At 58.8% G+C, this 22,191-nt stretch overlaps 1 protein-coding gene across 1 annotated transcript; it reads right to left on the minus strand.

Moving 5' to 3' along the window:
• Nucleotides 1-780: 780 nt before the first annotated feature.
• Nucleotides 781-22,067, minus strand: LOC114058767 (semaphorin-3D-like). The gene is made up of 18 exons (XM_027886442.1): nucleotides 22,010-22,067; nucleotides 11,764-11,967; nucleotides 6,821-6,981; nucleotides 6,068-6,130; nucleotides 5,720-5,839; nucleotides 5,303-5,405; nucleotides 5,073-5,201; nucleotides 4,780-4,925; nucleotides 4,436-4,550; nucleotides 4,223-4,292; nucleotides 3,648-3,792; nucleotides 3,346-3,568; nucleotides 3,136-3,224; nucleotides 2,884-2,925; nucleotides 2,453-2,610; nucleotides 2,163-2,227; nucleotides 1,823-1,953; nucleotides 781-1,738 (listed from the first exon to the last, which is right to left on the minus strand). The coding sequence occupies exons 2-18, from the start codon at nucleotides 11,885-11,887 to the stop codon at nucleotides 1,328-1,330; spliced, it is 2,295 nt and encodes a 764-aa protein (XP_027742243.1). The 5' UTR covers nucleotides 11,888-11,967; nucleotides 22,010-22,067; the 3' UTR covers nucleotides 781-1,327.
• Between the last annotated feature and the right edge of the window lie 124 nt (nucleotides 22,068-22,191).

Raw genomic sequence — 22,191 nt, forward strand, 5'->3', positions numbered from 1 at the left:
CTTCTCTGGGCAACAAATGCAAGTGGCTGAATGCACGAGAATTGCTGCTGGTTTGGGGGCGGCTTCCCAGACAACAGAGACGAGTACAGCAAATACAGCTGGTGTTTCTCGCCGCTCTGGGATGAATTTTGTTAATCCAGTCTTGGAAGGACCAGGGGGGAGGGCTGGGGCGGGGTAAATGGGGAACGTAGTCCAGCTAGATTACAGTGAGGTGATGGCTCCTCAAAACTCGGAGCAGGCGCTCCCTGCGAAGGGACAACGAGGCGAGTGAGGCAGAGCAACCTCTGCCACCTCCCAGGCCACCACCACTGCCTCGACTGCTTCGTGGTACCCAGCTTGGAGCTGGCGTCTGGCAAATCCATGGGAGCCTGAAGGAACCCATCACTGAGTCTCATTTGGGGTTTTGTGTTGATTTGAGGTTTTTTTTCTTTTTTTTTTTTTCTTTTTACTACCGCCTTAGTTTGTGGCCTGTCTTGTTGTGGTTGGAAAGAGGAGTATTGCTAGCAGGGTGGGTTGGTCAGTTGGCCCCACGCATGATCATGTGCTTCCCTCTTCTCTCTGTTGAACGGGATGTGCTCGCCTGATCTCCCAGAACAGAGACTTTGAACAATTTGTTGTTTATATGATGTATTTATTTTTACTTGTGTTTCATGTCATTTTTTAAAAAAATAATAAATTGTAAGTTGGTATAACTGCCTGTTGCTTCTCTCTCTTTTTATTTTTTTTTTTAATATAACTGTCAAAATTAAAAAAAAAAAAAAAAAAAGAAAGTGGTGTGGTTTGAAGTGGGTTGGAGCTGGGCTGGGCATGGGCATCTCTGCACACCTGGAGCCCAGGCTCAGCCAGCAGACGTGTCCTGCTGCCTCCAGCAGCATCTGGGCTCCCCTGGCACCTGGGCAGCTGCCCAGGTGAGCCCCCTGCCACCTCCAGAGGGGAGGGAGGCTGGATACACCAGTGTCCGTGGCCTGGCTGGGTGCTGCTGGCTGTCAGGGAACCACTGGGAGAGCTAGCTCTTGCCCTTCTCTGTCCTCTGCTCTGTGCTTATTGCTGCTGATAATGATTGTCGTCAGGGGGCAGGGGAAAACAAGGAGAATAAATATTCTGCAGGTAAATAAGAGTCTTGGAGAGCAGGTGCAGGCTGTGAGCCCTGGCCCTGGTGCTCCGTGGGGCGCATGGAGAAGCAGCTGGGACTGGCAGGAATTGAGGTAGTAACAGCGAGGCGTTTCTGCACGGCAAGGCGAGAGGTGTCTCAGAGCTGATTCCAAAGAGAAGGGCCCTGGAGAGCTCGGGAAGGAAGCTGCGGGCAGCTCCGGCTCGCTCTGCCCCCTCACAGGCGCTGGGGGTGCCTCCGCACCCGGCCGTTCCTGCTGTCCGGGGATGGGTACTTCTGGTGCCAGGCTCTCTGCCGCTGCCTCTCCTGGTGCCGCAGGGCATTGCAATAAGCGTCCAGGCTGGTGCCCGGCGCGCCCAGGGCCCGCGGGAAGCCCTTGTAGCCCGGCTGCAGGTCAGTGCGGGGCCGGGAGCTCTGGTGGGTCCCTCCGAGCTCAGCCCCCTTGCTCCGTCTGAAGGGCGGCAGCTCCATGGCCTCGTGTCCGATGAGGCGGAGGCTGTATCGGCTGAGGGGCCGGGAGAAGGAGCGCTCCACCGCCTGGCACTCGTAGGTGCCCACGTCCTCCCTCGCCAGCTGGCGGATCAGCAGCCCTTGCTCCAGCACCAAGAAATGTCCATTGTTCCTGACCTGGGGCGAAGGCAGAGAACCCGGGTCAGTCCCTGGTGACCGAGCCACCGCTGCTCCCCGTCCCTCCTTCCCCGCGCCCCGCACCTCGCTCGGGCCCGTCTCCTCGCCGTGCCGCACCAGCCACCGGAGCGTCGTCTGCGGGGACCGCGCCAGGCACTCGAGGAAGGTTGAGTTCTTTTCCACCCCGAAAACCACCTTCTCCACAGCACCAGTCCCTGTGCAGGGGATGGGACAGGGGAAGGGGTGAGTCCCCTGTGTGGGAGCTGCGTGACAGGTGGGAGGGAGGGCAGCACGGAGCACCCAACGTGAGGTGGGGCACTGGTTTCCCAGCTCCATCCCGCCCGCCCTCCTGGGCCAGGCTGTTCCCTGGCAGAGCTGGCTGCCCACACGGGGGCTTCTTAGAGGGACTGGGGCTGGTGCTCACCCTCTGCTGTGCCCTGGCACTGGCTGAGGGGGTCAGACTTCAGAACGTCCTGGCAGCGGGCACGCCTGTGGGAGAGCAGACAGGGCTGTGGAGTGGCACCCACCCTGGGCCGTGGGGCCCCTCCGCGGCACAGCAGCCAGGGAGAAGGACCAGAGAGGGCTAAAGCAGGCAGAGTAGCAGTAGAGGTCTGGGATGGTGGATAAAACTCCAAAGCTGGCACTTGCCCATCGCTGCTTCTAACAGAATCCCTTTGCAGGGGTACAGGAGGGCTGGCCTGGGTAGACACTCACCTCTTCTCGGTGAGCAGGTGTGGGGCACAGGTCTTGCCATCCCAGGTGCAGTAGGGATCCCTGGACAGGCAGCAGTCGGTGCAGGTTTTGCCATAGAGCTCACAGCGGTACAGGGAGAGCTGGACCAACCCATGGGTGCTGCTCACAAACAGCTCCTGCTGCTCCGGCAAGAGGAACAGCAGCACTCAGAGCCCGTGGCTGGAGACCAGGGCTGGCAGGGAATAGAGCTCCTGCCCCGTGCTGGAGTGGGGACACTGGGGGACAGCAGGAATGCGAGACAGAGCCTGCCACCTCCCTAATGCCCTGGCAGAATCCCATTCCCTAAATGTGCAAGCCCTGGGGCCAAGGGACCCAGGTAGAGGGGCTGGGGTCAGTTGCCCTCTGTCCCTGTCCCTGGGCTGCTTTAGGGAGAAGCAGGAGGGTGGACTCACCCGCTTCGGTGATAACTTCATGTCCAGGATGGGAGAAGGCACCTGGAGGGGAAGGAGAACGTGCTGAAGCCATGTCAGTCCCTCCTGGGTGCCCCAACCTGTCAGTGGGGTTGTCCCTGGGGGTGGCAGGATGCCAGGACCTTGGCTCAGGTCCGTGGTCCCAGCTCCTCCTGCTCCCTGCAAGCAGCCCGGTCTGCCCCCTATCCAGCCATCATCGTCCAGCCCCCGCGGTGCCACCGTGTCCTCCCGTACCTTAGCGACGCTGATCTCCTCCAGGCTGATCACCTCGGTGCCGCGGCTCACCCCGCCGGCCAGCCCCACCTTCAGCACTTTGCCTTCATCTGTGAAGGCAGCGGGAGAAGGAGCTGTCAGGGCTGGGAACCCCTGGGACAGCGGGACCCATGTGCCACACAGGCTGCCCCGCGGTGACAGCGTCCCCAGAGCTGGGGTGAGCTCTCCCACCTGTGCCGAGGAAGAGCACGTCGTAGTGCCGGCTCTCCATCTCCAGCCGGTGCACCAGCAGCCGCCGCAGCCGGTACGGCACATTGACCCTCACCAGCACGGGCTGGCGGCCCTGGGGGTACACGGGCTCCCACATCAGCTGGTGGCTGCGCATGAAGCTGATCACCTCGTCGGGGAAGTCCTTGGTGGACTGCAGGAGGGGGTCGTACGTCTCGCTGGGGCACTGTGTGACACGGGGGGCCGCATTAGGGCCGGGCCAGTCTGTCCCGCTCCCCTCCCGCGGGCGCTGCCCAGCCTCTTACCGTGCCAGGGCGGGGATAGGGGACGCGGCCCTTGTATTCTACCCAGCGGTAGTCGAATCCTTCCTTGTGCGCAAAGGGGCCGCTGAAGGCAGCTCTCACGGCAGCCATGGAGTAAACGCAGACGGCAGAGCCGCTGAACACACCGCTGTGGGGAAGCACAGGGTTGTCAGTGTCCCAGCTGTTTCACAGGGCTGTCAGTGTCCCGGCTGCTCCACAGGGCTGTCAGTGTCCCGGCTGCTCCACGGGGACCAGGCATACACATGTCCACAGTCCTGAGTCTATGCTGTCCCCTCTCAGCCCTGGAGGCGTGCACAGCACCCCAAGGGTGACAGGAATCCCTTTGGAATAGCCAGTGCAGCCTGTGGGACTGCTGGCTGTGCTGATGCCAAATCTATGGTTTGGCAATGGGCTTGTGAACCAGCATCAGGGAGAGCAGGGAAAGGCTGGTGGACCTTCCTCAGCCAGCTGGCTGCTCGTCCTGCCTTTCTCCACCCAGGGCTCCCTGTGGAGCAGCACTGGCAAGGGGCTGGGGGGCTGGACTGCCCCACGCAGGGGCTAAGGAGGGTCCTGCTCACCTGGAGACTGTGAAGAGGCCAAAGACAAGGGGGTTCTGGGGGTCCCGGGTGCGCAGGAGAAAAATATCCTCTGCAAAGAGAGGGAATGAGGTGAGGCACCCCAGAGCTAGAGCACCAGTCCAGAGGATGCAGGCAGGACTCCTTGATGCCTGGCAGGGAGCAGCTGTGGCAGGGCAGTGTTGCTCCCAGCTGCAGCCATGGCTGTGCACTCACCGAGCTGGTCGAAGTGGGTCTCGGTGCCGTGGGGCCCGGGGATGGAGCACACCAGGCGGGCCTTCAGGAACGTGCTCCAGCGGTTGATGAGGCTGCGCTTCCCTCCAACATCATTCTGCCAGGCACCAAGAGCTGGGGTCAGCCCAGCTTCTCTGAGCCTCCCCCACCACTGTGCCCTCCCTGTTCCCACAGCAGGACACCCCCAACTCTGAGTCTTCTGCCTTGTGGTCAGTGTGCAGTGACACCCTCGTGTCTCACTGTTTGAGATGCCCTTTGGTCCAGAGGAGGTAAAAGCCCACCTGGTGGGACACCCATCCACAGAACGCTGGCCTTTGGCAACTGACCTTGCAGACCCTGGCCACCCTGGCGTGGATGTGCCGCCGCTCCCACTGCCCAGCTTCCATGGCTGTCTCGCGGAAGAAGATGTAGACCTTGTCATCGTGTGGGTTGTAGGTGTCGGGGATGGCGTAGGCACCAATGAATGCTGGCTCTGCGGGGGGAAAGAGTAGCACAACGTGGCCCTGTGCCCTCATCCCACCCTGTGGTACTGCCCTGAAAGCCCCTGGCAGGTGTTGAGGGTACACAGGGCCTGTGTAGACCTTGCTACCCTGTGCCCCACACATCCCCCTGTTCCTACCGTGTAGCCAGTGGTCCTGGTTCTGCTCCGTGCGGATGTAGCTCTGCTCTGCCCCGTGGACCCAGGTCCGGAAGAAGGCAGCACTGCTGCCCATGAAGTCACTGGAGGTGCCCGAATACAGCTCCCCATCTGCAGGGTCAGGGGGTGTGGGTGGGAACCAGCACCTCCCAGTACACACCATGCCCAGCACTCCCCCTCCCAGCATCGCCCCTGCTCCCTCTCGCTCTTACCGACGAGGAGTCCTGTGAAGGGTTCGTGGGGGCTGTACGGGCACCGTCCTCGCCCCGATTCCAAGGAGTGGGTCACCAGCCGCATGGGGGGAGCCCCAGGACCCTGTCAGAGCCAAAGGAGAGATGTCAGCCCAGGGCAACAAGCTGGGATTGTGCAGAAGAGTGGGAAGGAGGCTGGAGTTCTCAGGTCTGTGATGAGTGGGGTCCTCAAGGAGGGGGCCAGGATCTGGTCCCATTCTCCATGGGACACACTGGCACTGCCAAGCTGGAGCTGCTCTCGCCATGTGAATGCCAGGAACTGCACCAGGCTGTTCACCCTCCCCACGCTCTGGGGCTCCCTCTCCCTTTGCTCCCTGGGAATGGGGATCTCTCAGCACCTTCTGCTATGGGGACTTATCTGTCCAGGGTGCTCCTCACCTTCCCCCTGGCTCCCAGCTGGATGAAGGCACAGACAGGCTGGTAGGAGCCGGTGCCGCAGGCGAACACGTGGGTCCGGTTGAAGGGCTGCAGGAGGCGGATGAAGTTGGCACACTCCGTCTGCACAGGGGGAGATGTTTGTCAGTGGGCTGAGTCCTTTTGTGTCTGCTGGGGATCAGGAGCCTGGCCAGGCCCTGCCTCGGCACCCGGCCAGCTGGGCTTGGCTCTGACTGGCTCCACAGCCCCATTCCAGACAGACCCCCAGGCTCCCTTTCGGGGTGACAGGGATGTTTAACATCCATGGTAAACTGCCAAAGGCGATGAGCTGGGGCTGCCAGCCCTGCTTACCTCCACGTTCTTCCCTGCCAGCTGGCAGTGCTTGACTTGCTCCCTGGGGGCTGGCCAGAAAATCTGAAACACAATGACCCCTCATGCAGCCCCTGTTTCCCTTGGCTCCCATGGCACCGGTGAGAACAGGCTCAGCCAAAAGGCACTGCCAGGCTCAGGTGCACAGCGAGGACATGAGACTGCTCTGCCACAGGTCTGACACCCCCCTGGGTCCCCAGGGCCCAGTGGGCATCCTGCCAAATCAACTCGGAGTGAACCTGGCGTGAGGACAGAGCCTGGGTGGGCCACGGCACGCCCAGGCAGTGGGCAGGCTCTCCTGGATCCCGGCCCGTGGGAACACCAGGCTGCAGTGCCTTAATGGGCTTTTCTTTTGTTGGGCTTGAGCCGTGCACCCTGCCAGCAGGATGTCTTGGGATGACATTAGTGGACTCACTGCTGGAGCTGTTGCAGCAGCAGCAGGGACTAGGTGTGACTGCAGGGCTCCGGGCACTGCCCGCAGTCCACCCAGGTCATCTCTCCTGGCCGAGCCACCCTGCCCCTCCCTGGTGTCAGCTCGTCCCAGCAGGGCTCAGCACCGCCAGGGATGGGTTGACCCCAGTGATTGAGACATCCTGGTGTAAATGTGTCCCCAGTGAGGATAGAACAGCCCAGTTCAGAGCACATCCACCTCCACACCCTGGTGCTGGGACAAGGAGCGGCTCCCAGGGAGGAAGAGGCCAGCTTGGCCAGGGCCACCCTCCTCCCAGCACTGACCTTCTCAGGCTCTCTGCTGGGATGGTCCAGGTGGAGCAGGAAGATGTGGTTTTTTGCTCCCACCATCAGCCAGGCTCTATCTTCATCCACCAAGAGAGCTTGGAAATCCATCCCATCCCCTGAGGCCAGCAGCAGGCGAGAGCTGTTGGATTTCAGCAGGTCTGAGGACCACAATGTGGGAGAAAGAGAAACCCATCCATGAGTGACACAACCGGCAGCCAGAGGCCCTGTGCCTCCCTGGCTGGGACAGCTCTAGTTACCTATCCTTGCTCCAAGGAATCACAATTCCTGCCTCTGCCTTAGTGAAACCCACTGCCCTTGGTGCCCCTGAGCTCATCATGGAGTCTCCTCCATGTTCCTTCCTAGGGGAAAGAGTCACTGCTACAGAGAGGAGAACTGTGCTGACCTTGCCCTGGCTGACCTGGTTTGCAGGGCATGGAGCAGGACAGGGGTCCAGCCCCAGGAGCCCAGAGTGCTCAGCTTCCAGCCTGGATTGCAGAACTCCTGGAGCTGCAAAGCCTCTGCACCCTGAAACTGTGGGGAGAGGACGGAGCAGAGGAGACTTGCATGCTGTTCCTCCTGGCATATTTTCCATGGGTTTCAGATCAAGAGAGTTTACAAAAAAAAAAAAAGAGGTTTGGCTATTTGCTGTGGCAAAGCATCCCTCCCAGGAAAGGCTGTATGGAAACAGAGCTACTACCACAGCCCAGTCTGGACACCCTCTCTGCCCACACTTTGAGTCTGTGAAGTGGCTGCTGGACTTTACCCCAGGCACAGGGACAAGCAAGAGGATGGGAACTCTGGGACAGACCCTTGTAAAGAAAGTTCCCATCTGTGTCCTAGATGCCTCTCCAAACCTGCACCCAGCACCCCACATTTCCCATTCTGTGTCCTGAGCATCAGACTAGCTCAGGAAAAGTGCTTTTCATAGCACCCCTTTGGCACTGCTGGAGGGAAGAACCACCTTGCTGAGGGGCAAGTCTGTCATAGACCCTGCACACTCCATGGAGAGTGGAGACAGGACAGCAGGAAAGGCTCTGCTGTTCAGGCCGCAGCTCCTCCCGTGCAGCAGCCGGGGCGGCTCACATGGCCCTTCTGGCACAGTTGCAGCCATGGGGGTGTGTGAGGGAGACAATGAGCTCTTGTCTTTTGGTTAAAACTCCTGAAACAACATCCCCCGGGCCCGCATCAGCCTGTGATGTGCAGCACCAGGTTTGGTGGCTGGTTGCCGGGGCAATCACCCCCCAGCGGACACAGGATGGCAGCAGCTGCCTCCCCTGAGCGCCTGCTCCCAGGGATCAAGGCAGGAGAAACCTGCACTGGGACAGGCCTTGGGGCTTCCAGAATTCCTAACACACGGCTTTCATCTCCAGAAGTGCCAGGATATGGCTGGGGATAGGGGGCTGGCTACGGTGGGAAGGCTGCTCCTGGCTTTCGTGTTTTGCAGGAAAACAGGCAAAAGTGGGGCCATGGGAAGAGGAGATGGAGATGGGCTGTGCTGGATGGGAACTGAGTAGCAGCAGAGTATGGCTTGAAACCTAGAGATATCTGTAAGACCTAGGCTGCAAATCTGCCCCAAATCACGTGGATTGAAGCAGTGTGTCAGGAGCAGAGGGAGGGAGGCTGTGGAGGGGAGCTGGCCGGGTGGATGGAGCGTGGATGGGAGCGTGGGTGGACGTGCAGCCCCAGGTGCAGGTGGGGTGTACGTGGGCAAGGGCACAGCTCCATCCAAAGGGAACCGGCTGACCCGGGAGGTTGTCTCACTTCCTTCCACCCCCTTTCCAGGGCAGAGGGGAAGCAGGGCCGGTGCCTGAGGGCTGGAGACGCCACTGACGTCCGGTGGTCCCTGCTGGGCCCGGCAGCACGTGGGTCCCTGCCCGAATCCTGCAGCCAGGCTGGCTCCCAGCTAGCGCTTCCGTCCCCCCTTCCTCCGGGATCAGAGCTCATGTTTAAGGGGGAAGCACAAATCCTCCTCTGCCAGGAACCACTTCCAGCTATATCAGGGAGCTCCTGGCTCTCCCCCTGCTCCCACAAAAACTGTGCACAGCCCCACTGCACTCCCCACCTTTCCTCGGGTGCCTCCTCTGGGTACCAGGGTTACAGAGGAGAAGGCTTCCAAGCAATTTTCCTCCAGCTGAATGGGATTAACAGCTGAATTCCTGTCCCTGCCTCTGGGCCATTGTCCCTGCTGGGTCCCCAGTGGAGTCCACTGCATCACTCACTCTCTTATGTCTGCCAGCACCAGGACCTGCCTGATTCAGGGAAGGGGGAAATGTTATGGAGGACTCTGGGGAGGCAGGTTGGGGTGGGAGGGAAGGGCAGAGGACGAGGCTGATTGATCTTAGCAAGTGTCACTTGCTGGTCACCCTCTGATGTGCTGAGGACAAGGTCAGACAGGGTGATGGAGGAGCCCTCTCTGCTGCTGTGGTTAATACATGGGAGAACCCCGGAGGGAATCACTGCCCTGCACTTGCTTCCTCTGGCAGGTTAATGACCATGAGGGTCTGAGCCTGACCCCATGGCACAACTCTGCTCCCTCACCAAGAGGACAGTGAGTGCTGTCATCCAGACCTAGGAGGCTGCCCCACACAAACCACTCTCTTCTCGCTCCCAGGGTATTTGATCCAAACCCAGCCCTGGAGGCAGGCAACCAGGGTGTCTCTTCAGCAGCTGTGCCATGGCCAGACCGATGGGTGAGCCCGGAGAAACATCCTCTCCTTTGTGTTCACTATCTCCCAAGGCCGCAGTGTTTGTCCTTATTGCCGGGACCACTTTAACTGCCTTGTCCCATCCATCATCTCCGCCTGCCCCTCGGCTACAGCATCCTCCGTGCAGGGCGACCTGGGCTTCCTGGGGTCACCTCCTGGATGTGCCGGAGGGCTGTCCTGGCCCCTTCCCCCCCGCTACCAGGCACAGCAGTCCACGGAGGGGATCCCCGAAGCCCGGAGGAAGCTTGGTATTAAATCGGGCTGTCCCCCCTCACTGCTGCTGGCTGATAAGGGACGTGCCAGGGCAGCTCTCGGTGCCGATAACCAGAGCCCCATGACCGCCCTGCACTCTGGAGCACTCGCTGCGTGGTGCTGCCCCGCTGGGCTGGCTGTAGATCAAAGGCTGGCAAAGGACCCGTTTGCCAGTTCCTGGGATATTCCCGCAGGAGGAGCTGGCAGGCGTGCTGTGGTTTCACTGCTGCACAGCCTTGGAAAAGAGAGAGGTTCAGCTCGGGCAGCACCGGGGCTGACCCAGCCTGACCCAGCTCACCCCAGGCTGCCCCTGCCCGGCCGGGGTGGCCGGTGTGCTATTATAAACCTCCTCCTCGCCTCCTCGGCAGGGTGGGAGCCGCTGCTGTTGTTCCTGGCCCCGTGCCCTGTGCCCCATCCTTCCTGTGCTCCCGGGACGTCGCTGCTGTCATTTCCTTCTCTCGACCCTGCTTGCGTCTTATCCCCCCGCCCCGCCGAGGGCTCCGCCTGCCACCCCCATGCTGGGATCTGAGGGCAAGGCTGACCCCGCCGATGGACTCTCAAAGGCTCCTTTTATTTTATTTTTTTTCCTAGGGTTTTTTAAACCTAAACTTCTCAAGGCATTGTGTCCTTGAACCTGCCCTGTGCTGTCTATGAGTCACATCCCCTCGCCATTGTTCGCCTCGTCCTTGAGCCCTCCCGATGCTGGGAGCTTCCTCTTCTGCCTCTGCCCAAAAGGGTTTTTGGCATGTCTGGCCCCAGGACACTGTGGGGCTTTGAAGTCAGCAGTCCCTCTGCCCCAGCAGCCCTGCTCTGCCTCCTCTGGCTCCAAGGAAAGGCAGACCCTGCACCGTGTTTTTGAGCTGGGCTATTAGCAGAGCCATCTCCTCACACAGACATCCTGCATCCCTGGGAGGTCCAGCCCTCTCCAGCCACAAGCAGAGGGCATCTTCCACCATGCTGGCTGTCCCTGCCTGGAGAGCAGCTCCTCGGGGTGATGGAGCAGGTCAAAAGGATGGCCCCAGAGCTTAGAATGCCATGCTCATGGGAGAGCTGCTCTGTCCCCTCTCGGGTCTGGAGAGGGCTGGTCCAGCCCTGCTGACTGCCATGTCCAAGGCCACTCTGGGGATGTGCTGAGCTGCCATCCTCAAAAGCAACTTGCTGCTTTTCACATAGGAGAAACTGAAAGCAGGTCAATTGGCCTCATCCGTGCTGCAGGTTCATGGCAGGGTGAGGAGCTGCCAGGTTAGCAGGGCTCTGCTCTAACTGCTCAGGTCATTCCCCTGTAGAGACTCTTTCCCTAGGGACTCCTTTTCCACACTTCTCTGCTGGGCTGTGTACTGAGCTACCTGTCAGTCTGCCATTGCTGCATCTCCAGGTCACCAAAGCATCTCTGCATTAGGCTTGGGAAGAGAAAACAGTGCCTTCCCTGAAGAACTCATCATCTAAACAGACCAGAGAGATGTAGGGGGGAAGGGAAAAGTGCAGGAGGGAGATGATCTGCATGGGGAATCAGTCTCTTCTGGAGGAGAGGAGGGGTAAAGGCAGGGTTGTGCTGGTGGGAGGCAGGGGAAGGGGCTCGTGGCACTGTCCTGGGGCTCAGTGTCCCCACTGCACTGTGAGCTGAAGGCAGGGGACGTTGCCCTGGGGTGCCCAGTTCAGCCCCAGCCCAGGACATGCTGTGAGACACAGAGTGAGTCTGAGCAGAAGGAGACATCCTCTCTAGTCCTGGTGTTGCGCTGGACCACAGCAGAGTTTTCTCTACTCTGCCCTCTTCTCCAAGGCCAGTGGCACTGGCACAGCATCCTCAGGGACTGCTTGGAGCTGCACCCCTGAAACATCCCGAGGGCCCAACGTGTGGAGATGTTACAGCCACAACCACGGGGCTGCTGCCTGTGTCCCCAGGCCCCGGCCACCCCTTCACTCCCTCCTTGCAGGACTCTCCCAGCCCTCCCAGGCCAGGTGCAGAGCCCAAGGAGCCCTTACCTTTGTAGGTGAGGCGGAGGCGTGGGGCGTGCTGCTTCCATGCCCCGCTGCTGCCTGGCTGTTGCAGGAGGACGCAGAGCAGGAGTGTGGCGAGGGGCAGCCTGTGCCTGGGGGCAGCCCACATGCTGGCACGGGGACGTGGGCAGGGACCACTCGCCCTCACAGCACCATGGTCCAGCGCCGAGATGCCACCTTAGCCGTCGGCTGCAAGGAGAGAAAGGGGAAGGCTGCAGCTGGTGCTCACCAGGCCAGTCTGGGCACTGGGGAGGCAGCTGTGGCTGGGATACCCGCTCACCAGCTGCCTTCCAGGAACTCCAGTGCCTTCTGTAAGTCCTCTGAGGCACACAGGGGTTCACAGCCTTGTCCCAGCAGCTCCCACAGATCCTGCCCCCAGGGCAGGGGGCTGGCCTGCTGACCCTCACCAATTTACCCACGCTATTTAGATGCTTTTTCTCCACCTCATAAACGTCCTGGTCCCTACACTCCCAGCAGCTCTGACTAACTCCCCAGCAGGCAGTGATGGGATGCTCCAGCCATTTCAGCCCTTCCCATGCTCAGCCCCTGCAGTGGGGTCTCCCAGAGCCCTCCTGTGGACTTGCAGCCATGCCCTGAGCGAGCACTTCTGTCCCAGGGGTCATCCCAAGGACGGGGCTGGGATTTGACAGATTTTTTTTTTTTTCCTTTGCCAAAGTGTGTTGTGTTGCTGGACGACTCAGGAAAATGCTGGCCTCTAATTGCAGCTTTCTATAAATGGAGCTGGGTCTGTGCTAGGCTTACCTTTGGGCTAAGCCAGCCTTGGAGGAACCTTTCATGACCCAGGGGATGCCAGGGCTTCTGCAGATGGCAGGCAGGGCACCGCTCCTGCCTTGGGACGTGGTCACACATGAGGAGCTTTAGGGATGCTTTGCATGCCTGGAGCGGGGGCTGGGGCTGTGGGGAAGGCGTGTGCACTCCCATCTGCAGCTCAGTTATACCAGTGCTCCGTCTCCTGCCTCGGGAATGCCACAGGCAGGTCTGACGGTAGCAGGAGCCACAGCCATGCACAGGAAAAACCCAGAGCCCTGGAAGGGCTGGGCACAGGGACAAAAAAGTGAGGGTTTTGCTAGAGGGATTTGCAGCAGAGAAAGGAAGGAAAATTCCAGTAAGAAACACTTCCCGTGTGTGTCCCTCTGGGACTCCCTCCCATTGTACCCAGGCAGTAGTGAGGGAATCCACTTTCGATGCCCACTTAAAATCCAGCACAGCCCCTGAGCTGGCTGTGCCCACAGCCTGTGGCACAGGGACATCCCTCGCTGTGCCAGTCAGTGCAGGGATAGGGGGGAAACAGATCTGCTGGAGGTGAGGAGCTCGGCCAAGCTTACACGGCGAGGGGGAGCGCGGGTGCCTGGCGGATGGAAACAAGCTGTGGATGATGAATCCAGGGTTAAATTAAACACTCCCGACAGCTTTAAATAATCAACTGTCCGGAGCTGCAGCTATTTCCATCTCAGTTTGGAGAGGGAAGTGCTGATGAGGGCAGGCTGCTGGGTGAGGGGATGGCGGGGGGTTAACATTTCTTACTCCAGGCACTGCAGGACCTGGCAGGGCGGACTTGGGGGATGGCAGCTGTGTTTTGGGGGGCTGGCAGTCACGAGGAGTGCCAGGGGTAGGTGCTGGGCTGACTCTGCCAGCAGTCCACCAGGCACCCTGGTCCCAGCAGCTGCCCTGTACCCTTCCACCCCTTCTACTGATGAGCTGCAGAAACCACAGAATCATAGAATGGTTTGGGTTGGAAGTGACCTTAAATATCATCTATTTCCAAATCACCTGCCATGGGCAGAGATGTCCCCCACTAGACCAGGTTTCTCAGAGCCCCATCCAACCTGGCTTGGACACTTCTGGGGATAGGGCAACCACAGTTTCTCTGGGCAACCTGTGCCAGGGCCTCTCCACCCTCACAGGGAGGAATTTTTTCCTAATATCTAACCTAAATCTCTCCTGTCCTATCAGTGTCTGCCTGTGTACAAAGTCAATCTCCCTCATTTTTTTAAGTCCCCTTTAAGTACTAAGGCTGCATTGAGTTCTCCACAGAACAGAAGTCCAAGAGGTCCAAGGCTCTTGGTTGTCACAAAGTCCCCTGGAAGTCTTGCTGTAGAGTGAGCAGCCCAGGGAAAAGACAAATGCCTCCTGTTTGAGACACGGGGTATGGAAGGAATGGTTTATCCGTGAAAGCACCAATTTCCTCCTGACATCGCCTATCTGCTGCAATGCCACGGAAAGTGTAAACCAGCCCAAGTGTCAGAGGGGGAAGGGCCCTGGCAGTGGGTTTATCAGGCTGTGGATTATCTCTGAGAGGGAAAGCTCAGTTCTTCAGCAATCCTGCAGCACGAACAGCAGTCGCCGTGTTGCCATGTGCTCCACCAGTTTCACAGCCCTGATTGTATCCCAGATAATCCCCACGTGCCATGGACAGCCTGGTGCCTTCTCCAGTTACGTGGCAGGGCTGGTAGGGCTGGGGTATGAGATAAAATGCTGGTCCCCAACAGCTGGGGGACCTCAAAAGAGAGGAGAGGGGGGAGGAGAAGATCTGCATCCCTTATCAATGTCCATCCATAGGGATCTTTCCTGTGGGGGGACAGAAATGCTGAGGTAGAATTTGCTGTGAGAGGGGAGAGCCCCAGGGAGCTGAGAGTCCCTCCATGGGACTGGCCCTGCCTGAGGCTCCTGAGCACCCAAGCCCTGGCTCCCAGACCTCAGCCCCAGATTCCTGACACTGTCCTGCTTCCCCCAGCAGAAACTCTGGTGTGGGTGGTCCCCTCTCTGCCACTTTTGGGAACCGGGAGAAAGGAGTCTCACCCTGGCAAAGACACTGAGAGGCAAAGCCAGGCAAGGAGGTCCAGCAGACGCAGATTGGGAGCCCACCCCTGCACACACATCCGTGGGCCAGTTGAGTGCCTGCCACGTGGTCTGTGCCATGGGAATGTGGAGCCACGTGTGTGGGGAGCACTCCCAGCCGGAGCCGCAGGCCATGTGCCTTGGCGTGCACCCCTGCCCACAGCTGTCCCTCTTCCTAAATCACTGCCTGCCCCCCTCCCTGACCACGCAGGGCCAGAACCCTCCCTGCTCAGCCCACGGCTGTGGCTGTCCCTCTCCATACCGCCCAGGATGATGGATGCCCTGGCAGCTGCAGGGAGAGGCAGCTGTCGTCCTTCTCCATTGGGAGGACAAAGGCACTGGGGTGAGCCCTTGGCTCCCTCCCTGCCTTCCAGGAGAGTTGCCAGGCTGGGGCAGGACCAGCTGTGAGGGAGCCTGTGGTGCAGAGAGGTTTGTGGGAGGGGAACTTGATGGTCCTGCAGCAGGACACTGGAGCTGGAAGCACAAAAACAAGTGGTAGAGCTTGGGTGGCATCGCAGCACCTCAGTGTGCCCTGGGAAATGTTAAGCTCTCGGCAAACCCCTCAGTAACAAGATCACACACACCCATACACAGCCCCAGAGATTGAGGGGAGTGGATTTGGAGGGGTTGGATGAAGGGGTTGTTGGACAACAGGAGAAGGTTGAGGCTGCTCCATCTTCACCTCCATTCCCCTGCCAGGTTGGCCAGCAGACTCCCCTCCAGACAGGACATCTGGCAGCCTCTTACGCTTCTGCCTCCTGAGATAAAAGTCCCCGACTGCAATTAGTCCCAGACCACCCTTCCTTGCCAGACAACACTACTGGAGTGTGCCAAGCACCACGGGTGGGGATGAAAGAGCCCAGCTGCCACTGGTGCACTGGGGACCCTCAGCATGTCACCCTCCTGGGCAGGGGGGCTCCTCACTCATGGGCACTGGGTGACAGTGGGGATGGGGCAGGGACAGCCCGGTGGTCTGGGTGGTATCAGGGGGACTTTGCTACCTGTGGTGACACCTCAGAATGTCTCAATGGTGTTTGTCTCCCTGAAGTTATAGTAGCTTAAGGCACACTCCAGTTGGGAGCAGATCCTTGAAAACGAGGGGGAATTGCCAAGCCCAAGGCTGGCCAGGATATTAATAACTGTTTATGATGGGATAAGGAGCTGGCTTCCCTTAACATCCTGCTAATGCCTTTCTTGAGAGACCGCTGGCTCAGCCCCTACCTTTCCCTTGCTACTGAGAGAGGTAGAGCCCACTCTAGCCCAGATCTCAGGCATCTGGCTGGGAAGGTGGCCCAGCATCTGGACTTGACTCAGGGCACAGTGATGGGCACAATGATGGGCTGCATCAGCCCCTGCTTTCAGTCAGTGGTTCCTGCAGGAGTTTCAGGTGTTCCTGAATGTGCTGCCTGAGCCAAGTAGTGCCAGCTGAGGGACCACCACCATTCCTCCCACTAATTTACCCCAGGGGCATACAGCACAAGGAAGGCAGCAAGTCCAACATGCAAAGAAAGCTGGCTGGAGACACAGTGTAATTGCACCTTGGAGGTCTCCTCTCACTAAGATGCTGCCAGAGCACAGGTAGTTTCCAGTGCAGAGCAGTGCCACTGTCCTGCTGCCCACACCAGGGCTCCTGGAGTGGAACAAACCACGCTGGGACACCACCTGGAAGTGGCACATTCACAGAGGACTGGGCTTCTCCCCAGGAAAAAGCAGAGGTGGGACAAGTGTGGCTTAACTTGGTGTATTAAACTCTAGGCTGACTCAGCGTACTGCACTCCCAACCTGCCCCCTAATATAATTGAGAAGCTTAAAATTCTTTCACATTTGGGGCTTGCCACCCTCTGATGTTGTGTTCAAGTACCCAAATAAGGTAGGGAAGAGGCTATGTGCTGCCTGCTGTGCTGCCAGCCCTGCTCCCCAAAGCCTTGGGGGTCCCCAGAGGCAGTGCTGCATTCCTCAGAGCCATTTATACTCCAGTACTGAAACCCACCCTTGTCACCTGTCTGCCACATGGCCTGACACTCAGCACAGCCCTCGGGGGGCTCAGAGAGCTCTACCCCACTTGGGAGCCATTCCCTGGGCTCTAGACTTTCCAGGCTGGGTCTGGGTGAAGCACACGTGTGCTGGCAGGGGCTCCAAGGCCAGGAGTTGGTGTGGTCTCTAGCCAGGGACAAGTTTGGCCGTGCTCCTTGCCCCAGACTGGCTGTAAAGCTGCTGGGATGAGGGGCTGGGTGACACTCAGGGTTTCCATCCAGAGCTTGCCAGCCCTGGGTCACCAGCTGGAACCTGGGCAGGCTCAACCATCACCCACTGCCACAAGCTGCTGGCCCCTGGAAAAGAAGTGGTGGGCTTGGTTGGGGTCCTGGTGGGACCCCTGTGAAGAACCCCAGCAGAGAGCCAAGGGCTGGGGACAGCTCCACCCCAGCAGTGTCTCAGGGGAGAGCTAGCCCTGGGCAAAGTATCCCTGCTCCCTGGACAGGCTGCAGCCTCTCCCAGCACTCCCAAGCCAGAGCCAATTGCTTCCTGAAGCTGCCAAGGCATTCTGCAGCAAACCCACAACGATTTGCAACACTCATTTTCTTCATTCACAGCGGGATTATTGCTTCCCACCTCCCGACCTACTGGACAGGGTGCTCAGCACCTCTCGGAGAGCTGTTAACTTTGCCACATCTCCCCACCTATCATCCTAAGGCACTTCCAGGTGGGAGCTGGCCGTGAAACACCTGCTCTGCTGCTCAGTGACCCGGCTCATGATCCACTTCGCCACTGCCAGCCAGCGACACGGCTGCCGGTCGCACTCCCGCGGCCACTGGCTGTCCCAGCTGGGGCCGCCCTCCTCCCCCGACACTTGAAAGCTCTGCAGTGTTTTCTTTTCATCAGCGGGAGCTCCGCTCTCCCTGCTCTCCCGGCCGCGGCGCTAATTGGAACAGGCTGGGCAGGCGTGGGGGGCTCCGGAGGAGAAAGTATTTTAATGAGGATGGAGGGTGCCGGCCCTGTTATCTGCTTCTTCTCAGAGCCTCTTGGCTGGGCTCCTCGGGAATTAGAGCCTGGATTGCCTGGTAAGCTCTCTGGCTCGCAAGCCTCGGACCCCTGCAGAGCTCCACGCTCCGGCGGCCGCCCCGACGGGCTGCCCTGCGCTCCAGGACACTGCTCGGGGAGCCAGGGACACAGCTCTGCCTGGCAGGCAGCTCCCGAGGGGCTGAGCACCCCTGCGATCCCGCCCCAGCAGCTCGGCTGTCACCGAGGGAGCTGCGTGGGGCAATGCTGCGGCTGCTCTGCCGGGTATTTCCCGGGATCAGCGGCCAGCAGAGACGCTGGGATAGACGCCGGGCCGTTCACCCCAGCCAGCTGCTCAGTCACGATTCCCCAGGGGATGCCAGGCCAGCTCCAGGTGGAGCTGAAGGTGCTGGCACGTCTGGCAGGGGCTGGGGCAGGTCAGGAGCTGGGCGGCTGCCACAGCACTGACTGCCGTGGGGGAACCAGCGCAGCACCACCAGCTCCAAGGCAGAGAGCTCCCTGCTTGCAGTCATTTTTCCTGCCCTGACAACACAGAGAGAACCCAGCCCAGCAGATGGACACAGCCGGGGGTACCCCACTCCCAGCACAGCTCCTGTGCCCGGTCCCCAGCAGGTCAGGAGCAGCCACCACCATGTACCATTGGGCACATCCCTCCTGCCCAATCCCTATCTCACTTGAAGGCCTCTCTGACCTCCATGTACTCATCTGCACAGGTTCTGCCATGGAAGGCCACTGTGGTTGTTGTTATTCTGGTGTGGAGCTGAAGCACAGCTGGACTAAGTGACTGCCCGTGGCCAAATGGGAAGCATAGCAAGACAGGGATTGACCCCAAGTGTCCCATCTTCCCCCAAAGAAGCTCATTCTCCTCCAGCACAGACCACCTCAGCACTAAGCCTGATTCTATGCACGTGGCTCCAGCACATGGTGTCAGAGCTGTCACCGTGTCACCACCCGCCTGCGTGGGAGCACACACCGTGGGAAGGCCGGCTCTCCCCTCAGAGGACAAGGGACAGATTGAAACTGAAAGCCCTTGTTTTCCTTTTCACACCACAAAGCATGCAGGCCAAGTTAGCTGACATCAGTGGGCTCCTCCTGGAAAACGGAAATAAACCTGGACCTGGTGGTGGGAGAAGCGGGGGGGGGTGGGGGGGGGGGGTTCCTGTGCACAATAAATGGCAGCTCGCCAGCGTGTGAGACCAGAACAATCACCTCACACGGCTGAGTGCTTGTGAACGGCACCGTTCCAGAGGAACCAGATCCTGGGCAGGCTCCCAAGTTAAGTGGGGCTGATGCAGGCAACAATTGTGCTCCCTGCCGTGCCATCCCACCGGTGGAGAGGGGTGCTGGCCTGGAATGCACGTGTGGAATCCCTGCAGGTACAGCAGAGCCAAGGGGAGATCCAGGGGCACGTAGGAGGACTGAGAACAGAGGAAGCAGAGCCCAAACACCCTACAGTGATCACGGAATAACAAAGGCTTATCTCTGCCGGGAGTGGTCCCTCCTGGGCACTGCAGAATTACTATCATTCATAACATCCAGCTGTGAGGAGGTGCTGGGGTTTTATGGCTGTGATTTGGGATGATTTAGTCTCTAGGGAGGGAGAATGACTTGGTTACCTCTGCTGTGAGCCCAGCTCTGTGGCCTTACACTGGTCATTTTGCTTCAGTTTCCCCAGGCAAAAAGAGCTGGAGAAGGTACAGTTGGCTCCCATGAGCAGGGCAGGAACAGGGACGTACCAAGTGGCTCACAGGGAGGACCAAAGCTGGAGACCCAGTCCAGAGCAGGTAACACTGTTTTCACCCTCTCTTCCTGCTTCTGCTCTCCACTTGCTCCCTGTTCCAAGTAGGGGGCAACAGGATCCCCTGATCTGACCTCCTCCACATGGAGGGCTCCTCAAGGACAGCAGCTGAGCCTGGATATATCCCCCCATTACCCATCCAAAAGCCATTCCCGGCTGCCCCCCAGACCAGGAGGTGACTCAGCTGACTGATCTCTCTGTCTCTGCTTCCAACAGAAAGTTTGTAACCCTGTGAGCGAGTGCCTGTAAGGATCTAATTACCCTGTGCTCTCTGAGCCACCTCTCATTGTAATCCCAGCCGGAGTGGGGATAGACCAAACTTGGAGGAAGAGGCTGTTCCAAGAATCTGGGAGCCAAGGTTTACAATAAATCTTTATCCTTGCTGTAAACAGCCCCTGAGAGGGTGTCACAGGAGCACAGCAGAGAGCGAGGCAGCCAGAACCCCTCACCGTTCAGAACATCTGCCAGCACTGCCGACTCGGGGACTAGGTTTGGCAAAGAGCACCATTAGCAGCAGCGAGACCTGCTGGGGACCCCAGGCTTGGCTCCAGCTCCCTATCCTTGAGCTGGGTGCTGCTGGATGCCCCTGCTGGCAGCCCCACAGCCTGGGCATCAGCTCTTGCCCAGCCAGACGAGATGGCTCAGGCCGTGGCAGCTGCTCCCCAGCCTCCTCACACAAGCACATTGGTATTTGGGAGAGCATCTCACATCCTTGGGGGTTTCCTGTTTAATTCTCAACCTAAGGAACTGCAGCAAATGATCCCTGTCTTGCGTGCTTGTGGAATTCAGCGAGATTAGATTAGGGATGAATTCTTCCCATATTTCTTATAGGGCTGATATCTCTGTCCTAGCCCTCAGATTGACTTCCCCATCCCCGTCTCATTAATCACTGGGGTGTTTGTGTCTCTGCCGTTTTCAATACCGTTAGCTCGGCAGGAGAAATCTGTCTGTTCCAGCAGCCCATCGTGTCAAGCCAGTGACCCGTCAGGGCTGCCAGACCTCCTCCCTTTGAAGGCTGAGCGAGGAGAGGCCAGCAGAGAGCTGGGACACGCTCCACTTGGCAAAGAGAAAGCTCCCGCATGGGGCGCGTGGCCGGCATGTGTGCGGGATGGCTGCAGTTCTGTGACCACATCTCCAAAAGCACTTTCCCCTTTGCCCTCAGGCACACGGCTGCAGCAAAAAAATGCTGGTTTCCAGTTTGGCAGAAATTTCCTGCCAGTGCTCAGTAGCTGGATTAATGCAGTGGTTCCTCAAGGGCAATAAATTCTTAACTAAGGGCAGCCACAGTAGTGAGCAGTGCTCAGGGCTCACTGGACCTTCACTATACCCTGCCCGGGAAATGCTTCCAGATGATTTCCAGTGAGCAGCACATCCCTCGGCCCGGCTGCCAGGCAGGGCTGCCACACACCCAGGAGCAATGGTACGGCCACCTCCTGCCAGAGGTGGTCTTATTTCACGGACAGGAAGAAATAACCCTCTTTGTCTTAATTCAAGTTCATAAAGAGCTTTGTTATTTGTTAAACAAACATTCAGCCTCCTCCCTCCCCCCTCACCCTGAGCATCAGCCCCATCGCACCGAAACACCCACCCATCACTTTCAGGACACTCAGGCGTGCAAGGCTCCCAGCCATCCACACTCAGGCTCTGCGATGCTTCCAAGCAGGGGGATCATTAGTTACAAGGACTCCTTTGGAGAGCACCCGGCATTTCTCAAGCTCTGTTTCTTTTCTGCCTGCTATATCAGATGACCCGAGTTTCTGAGAGCTGAGGCATTGCAGAGGGAGGTTGAAGAAGCACAATTTCCCTGTCCCAACAGATTTCTTAAAGCCCAAGCAGGGGGCAATTCCTCCATGGATCAGGGAGGCTGTTTTGTCTCCTTAGATCAAGGTTGTCACAACTGTTTGAAGGCAAATGATTGATTTTTATCTGGGGGGGAGGGAGAAATCTGACAAAGTTATCTCTGAGCGGTGGCAAAGCTCCCTGCATGGGTTAGTGACAATTGCCCGGTGTGGGATTTTGGGCTGTTAAACCTTAGCAGCAAAGCAGAGCATAGAAGTAGCAGAATATCAGAAAAAAACAGCTTTGGAAACAGAGCTTTACCGTAACAAAAAGCTCAAAAACCTCTCAGAACCCAAATTTCAGCATTAATAGATATGACATAACACTAAAAGGTGGTTGCAGGGGGTTGGAACAAGATGATCTTTAGGGTCCCTTCCAACCCAAACTATTCCATAACTCTATAAAGATTAGTACCCCAAACTTTTCATGGCATGCTATGACAAATGGAGTGGCAGAGCGAGGTCTGCTCTCTCTGCAGGAGCTGGGAAAAGCCCAGCCACTCGTGAGTGGCTCTGCACGGAGCCATAAAACACAACGAAGCTGACAGTGAAAGCAGACGAGCTCACGGCTGGTCAACCCTGGCTCAGCCTCTCAGGCTGAGCTCTCCCACTGGGAATGCTACCCCAGCCAGCTCTCCCAGGGGGGGAACCAAGGCAGCCGGAACCAGCCTGGGCTGCCCAAGTTTATGAACAATTAAACCCATTGCTCGTTACTCACCCGTCAAGGAGCCAGCGGGATCCCAGCGGCAGTGCCCACCCTGCCACCAGCCCAGCAGTTCCAGCGCCTTCTCCCAGTGAACCCAGAGCACCTGGAGGCTGGAGGCGGCAGGAGGAGCCGGAGGGGGAGGACAGCCGGGGGCAGCCCCTCATTCATACCCAGCCCCGGCTGCGGGAACGCTC

Source organism: Empidonax traillii, unplaced genomic scaffold (assembly GCF_003031625.1).
Source record: "Empidonax traillii isolate 1590-97213 ecotype Southwest subspecies unplaced genomic scaffold, ASM303162v1 scaffold187:size1931383, whole genome shotgun sequence".
In the NCBI taxonomy this organism is placed as follows: Eukaryota; Metazoa; Chordata; class Aves; order Passeriformes; family Tyrannidae; genus Empidonax; species Empidonax traillii.

Bases quoted from the DNA above. Each gene is read 5' to 3' on its own strand.
- LOC114058767 (XM_027886442.1), bottom strand. From the start codon at position 11,887: ATGTGGGCTGCCCCCAGGCACAGGCTGCCCCTCGCCACACTCCTGCTC. The intron at 5,840-6,067 runs GTAAGCAGGGCT...CCCCCTGTGCAG, and splicing joins TGGCAGGGAAGAACGTGGAG to ACGGAGTGTGCCAACTTCAT. The intron at 5,406-5,719 runs GTGAGGAGCACC...TGGCTCTGACAG, and splicing joins AGCTGGGAGCCAGGGGGAAG to GGTCCTGGGGCTCCCCCCAT.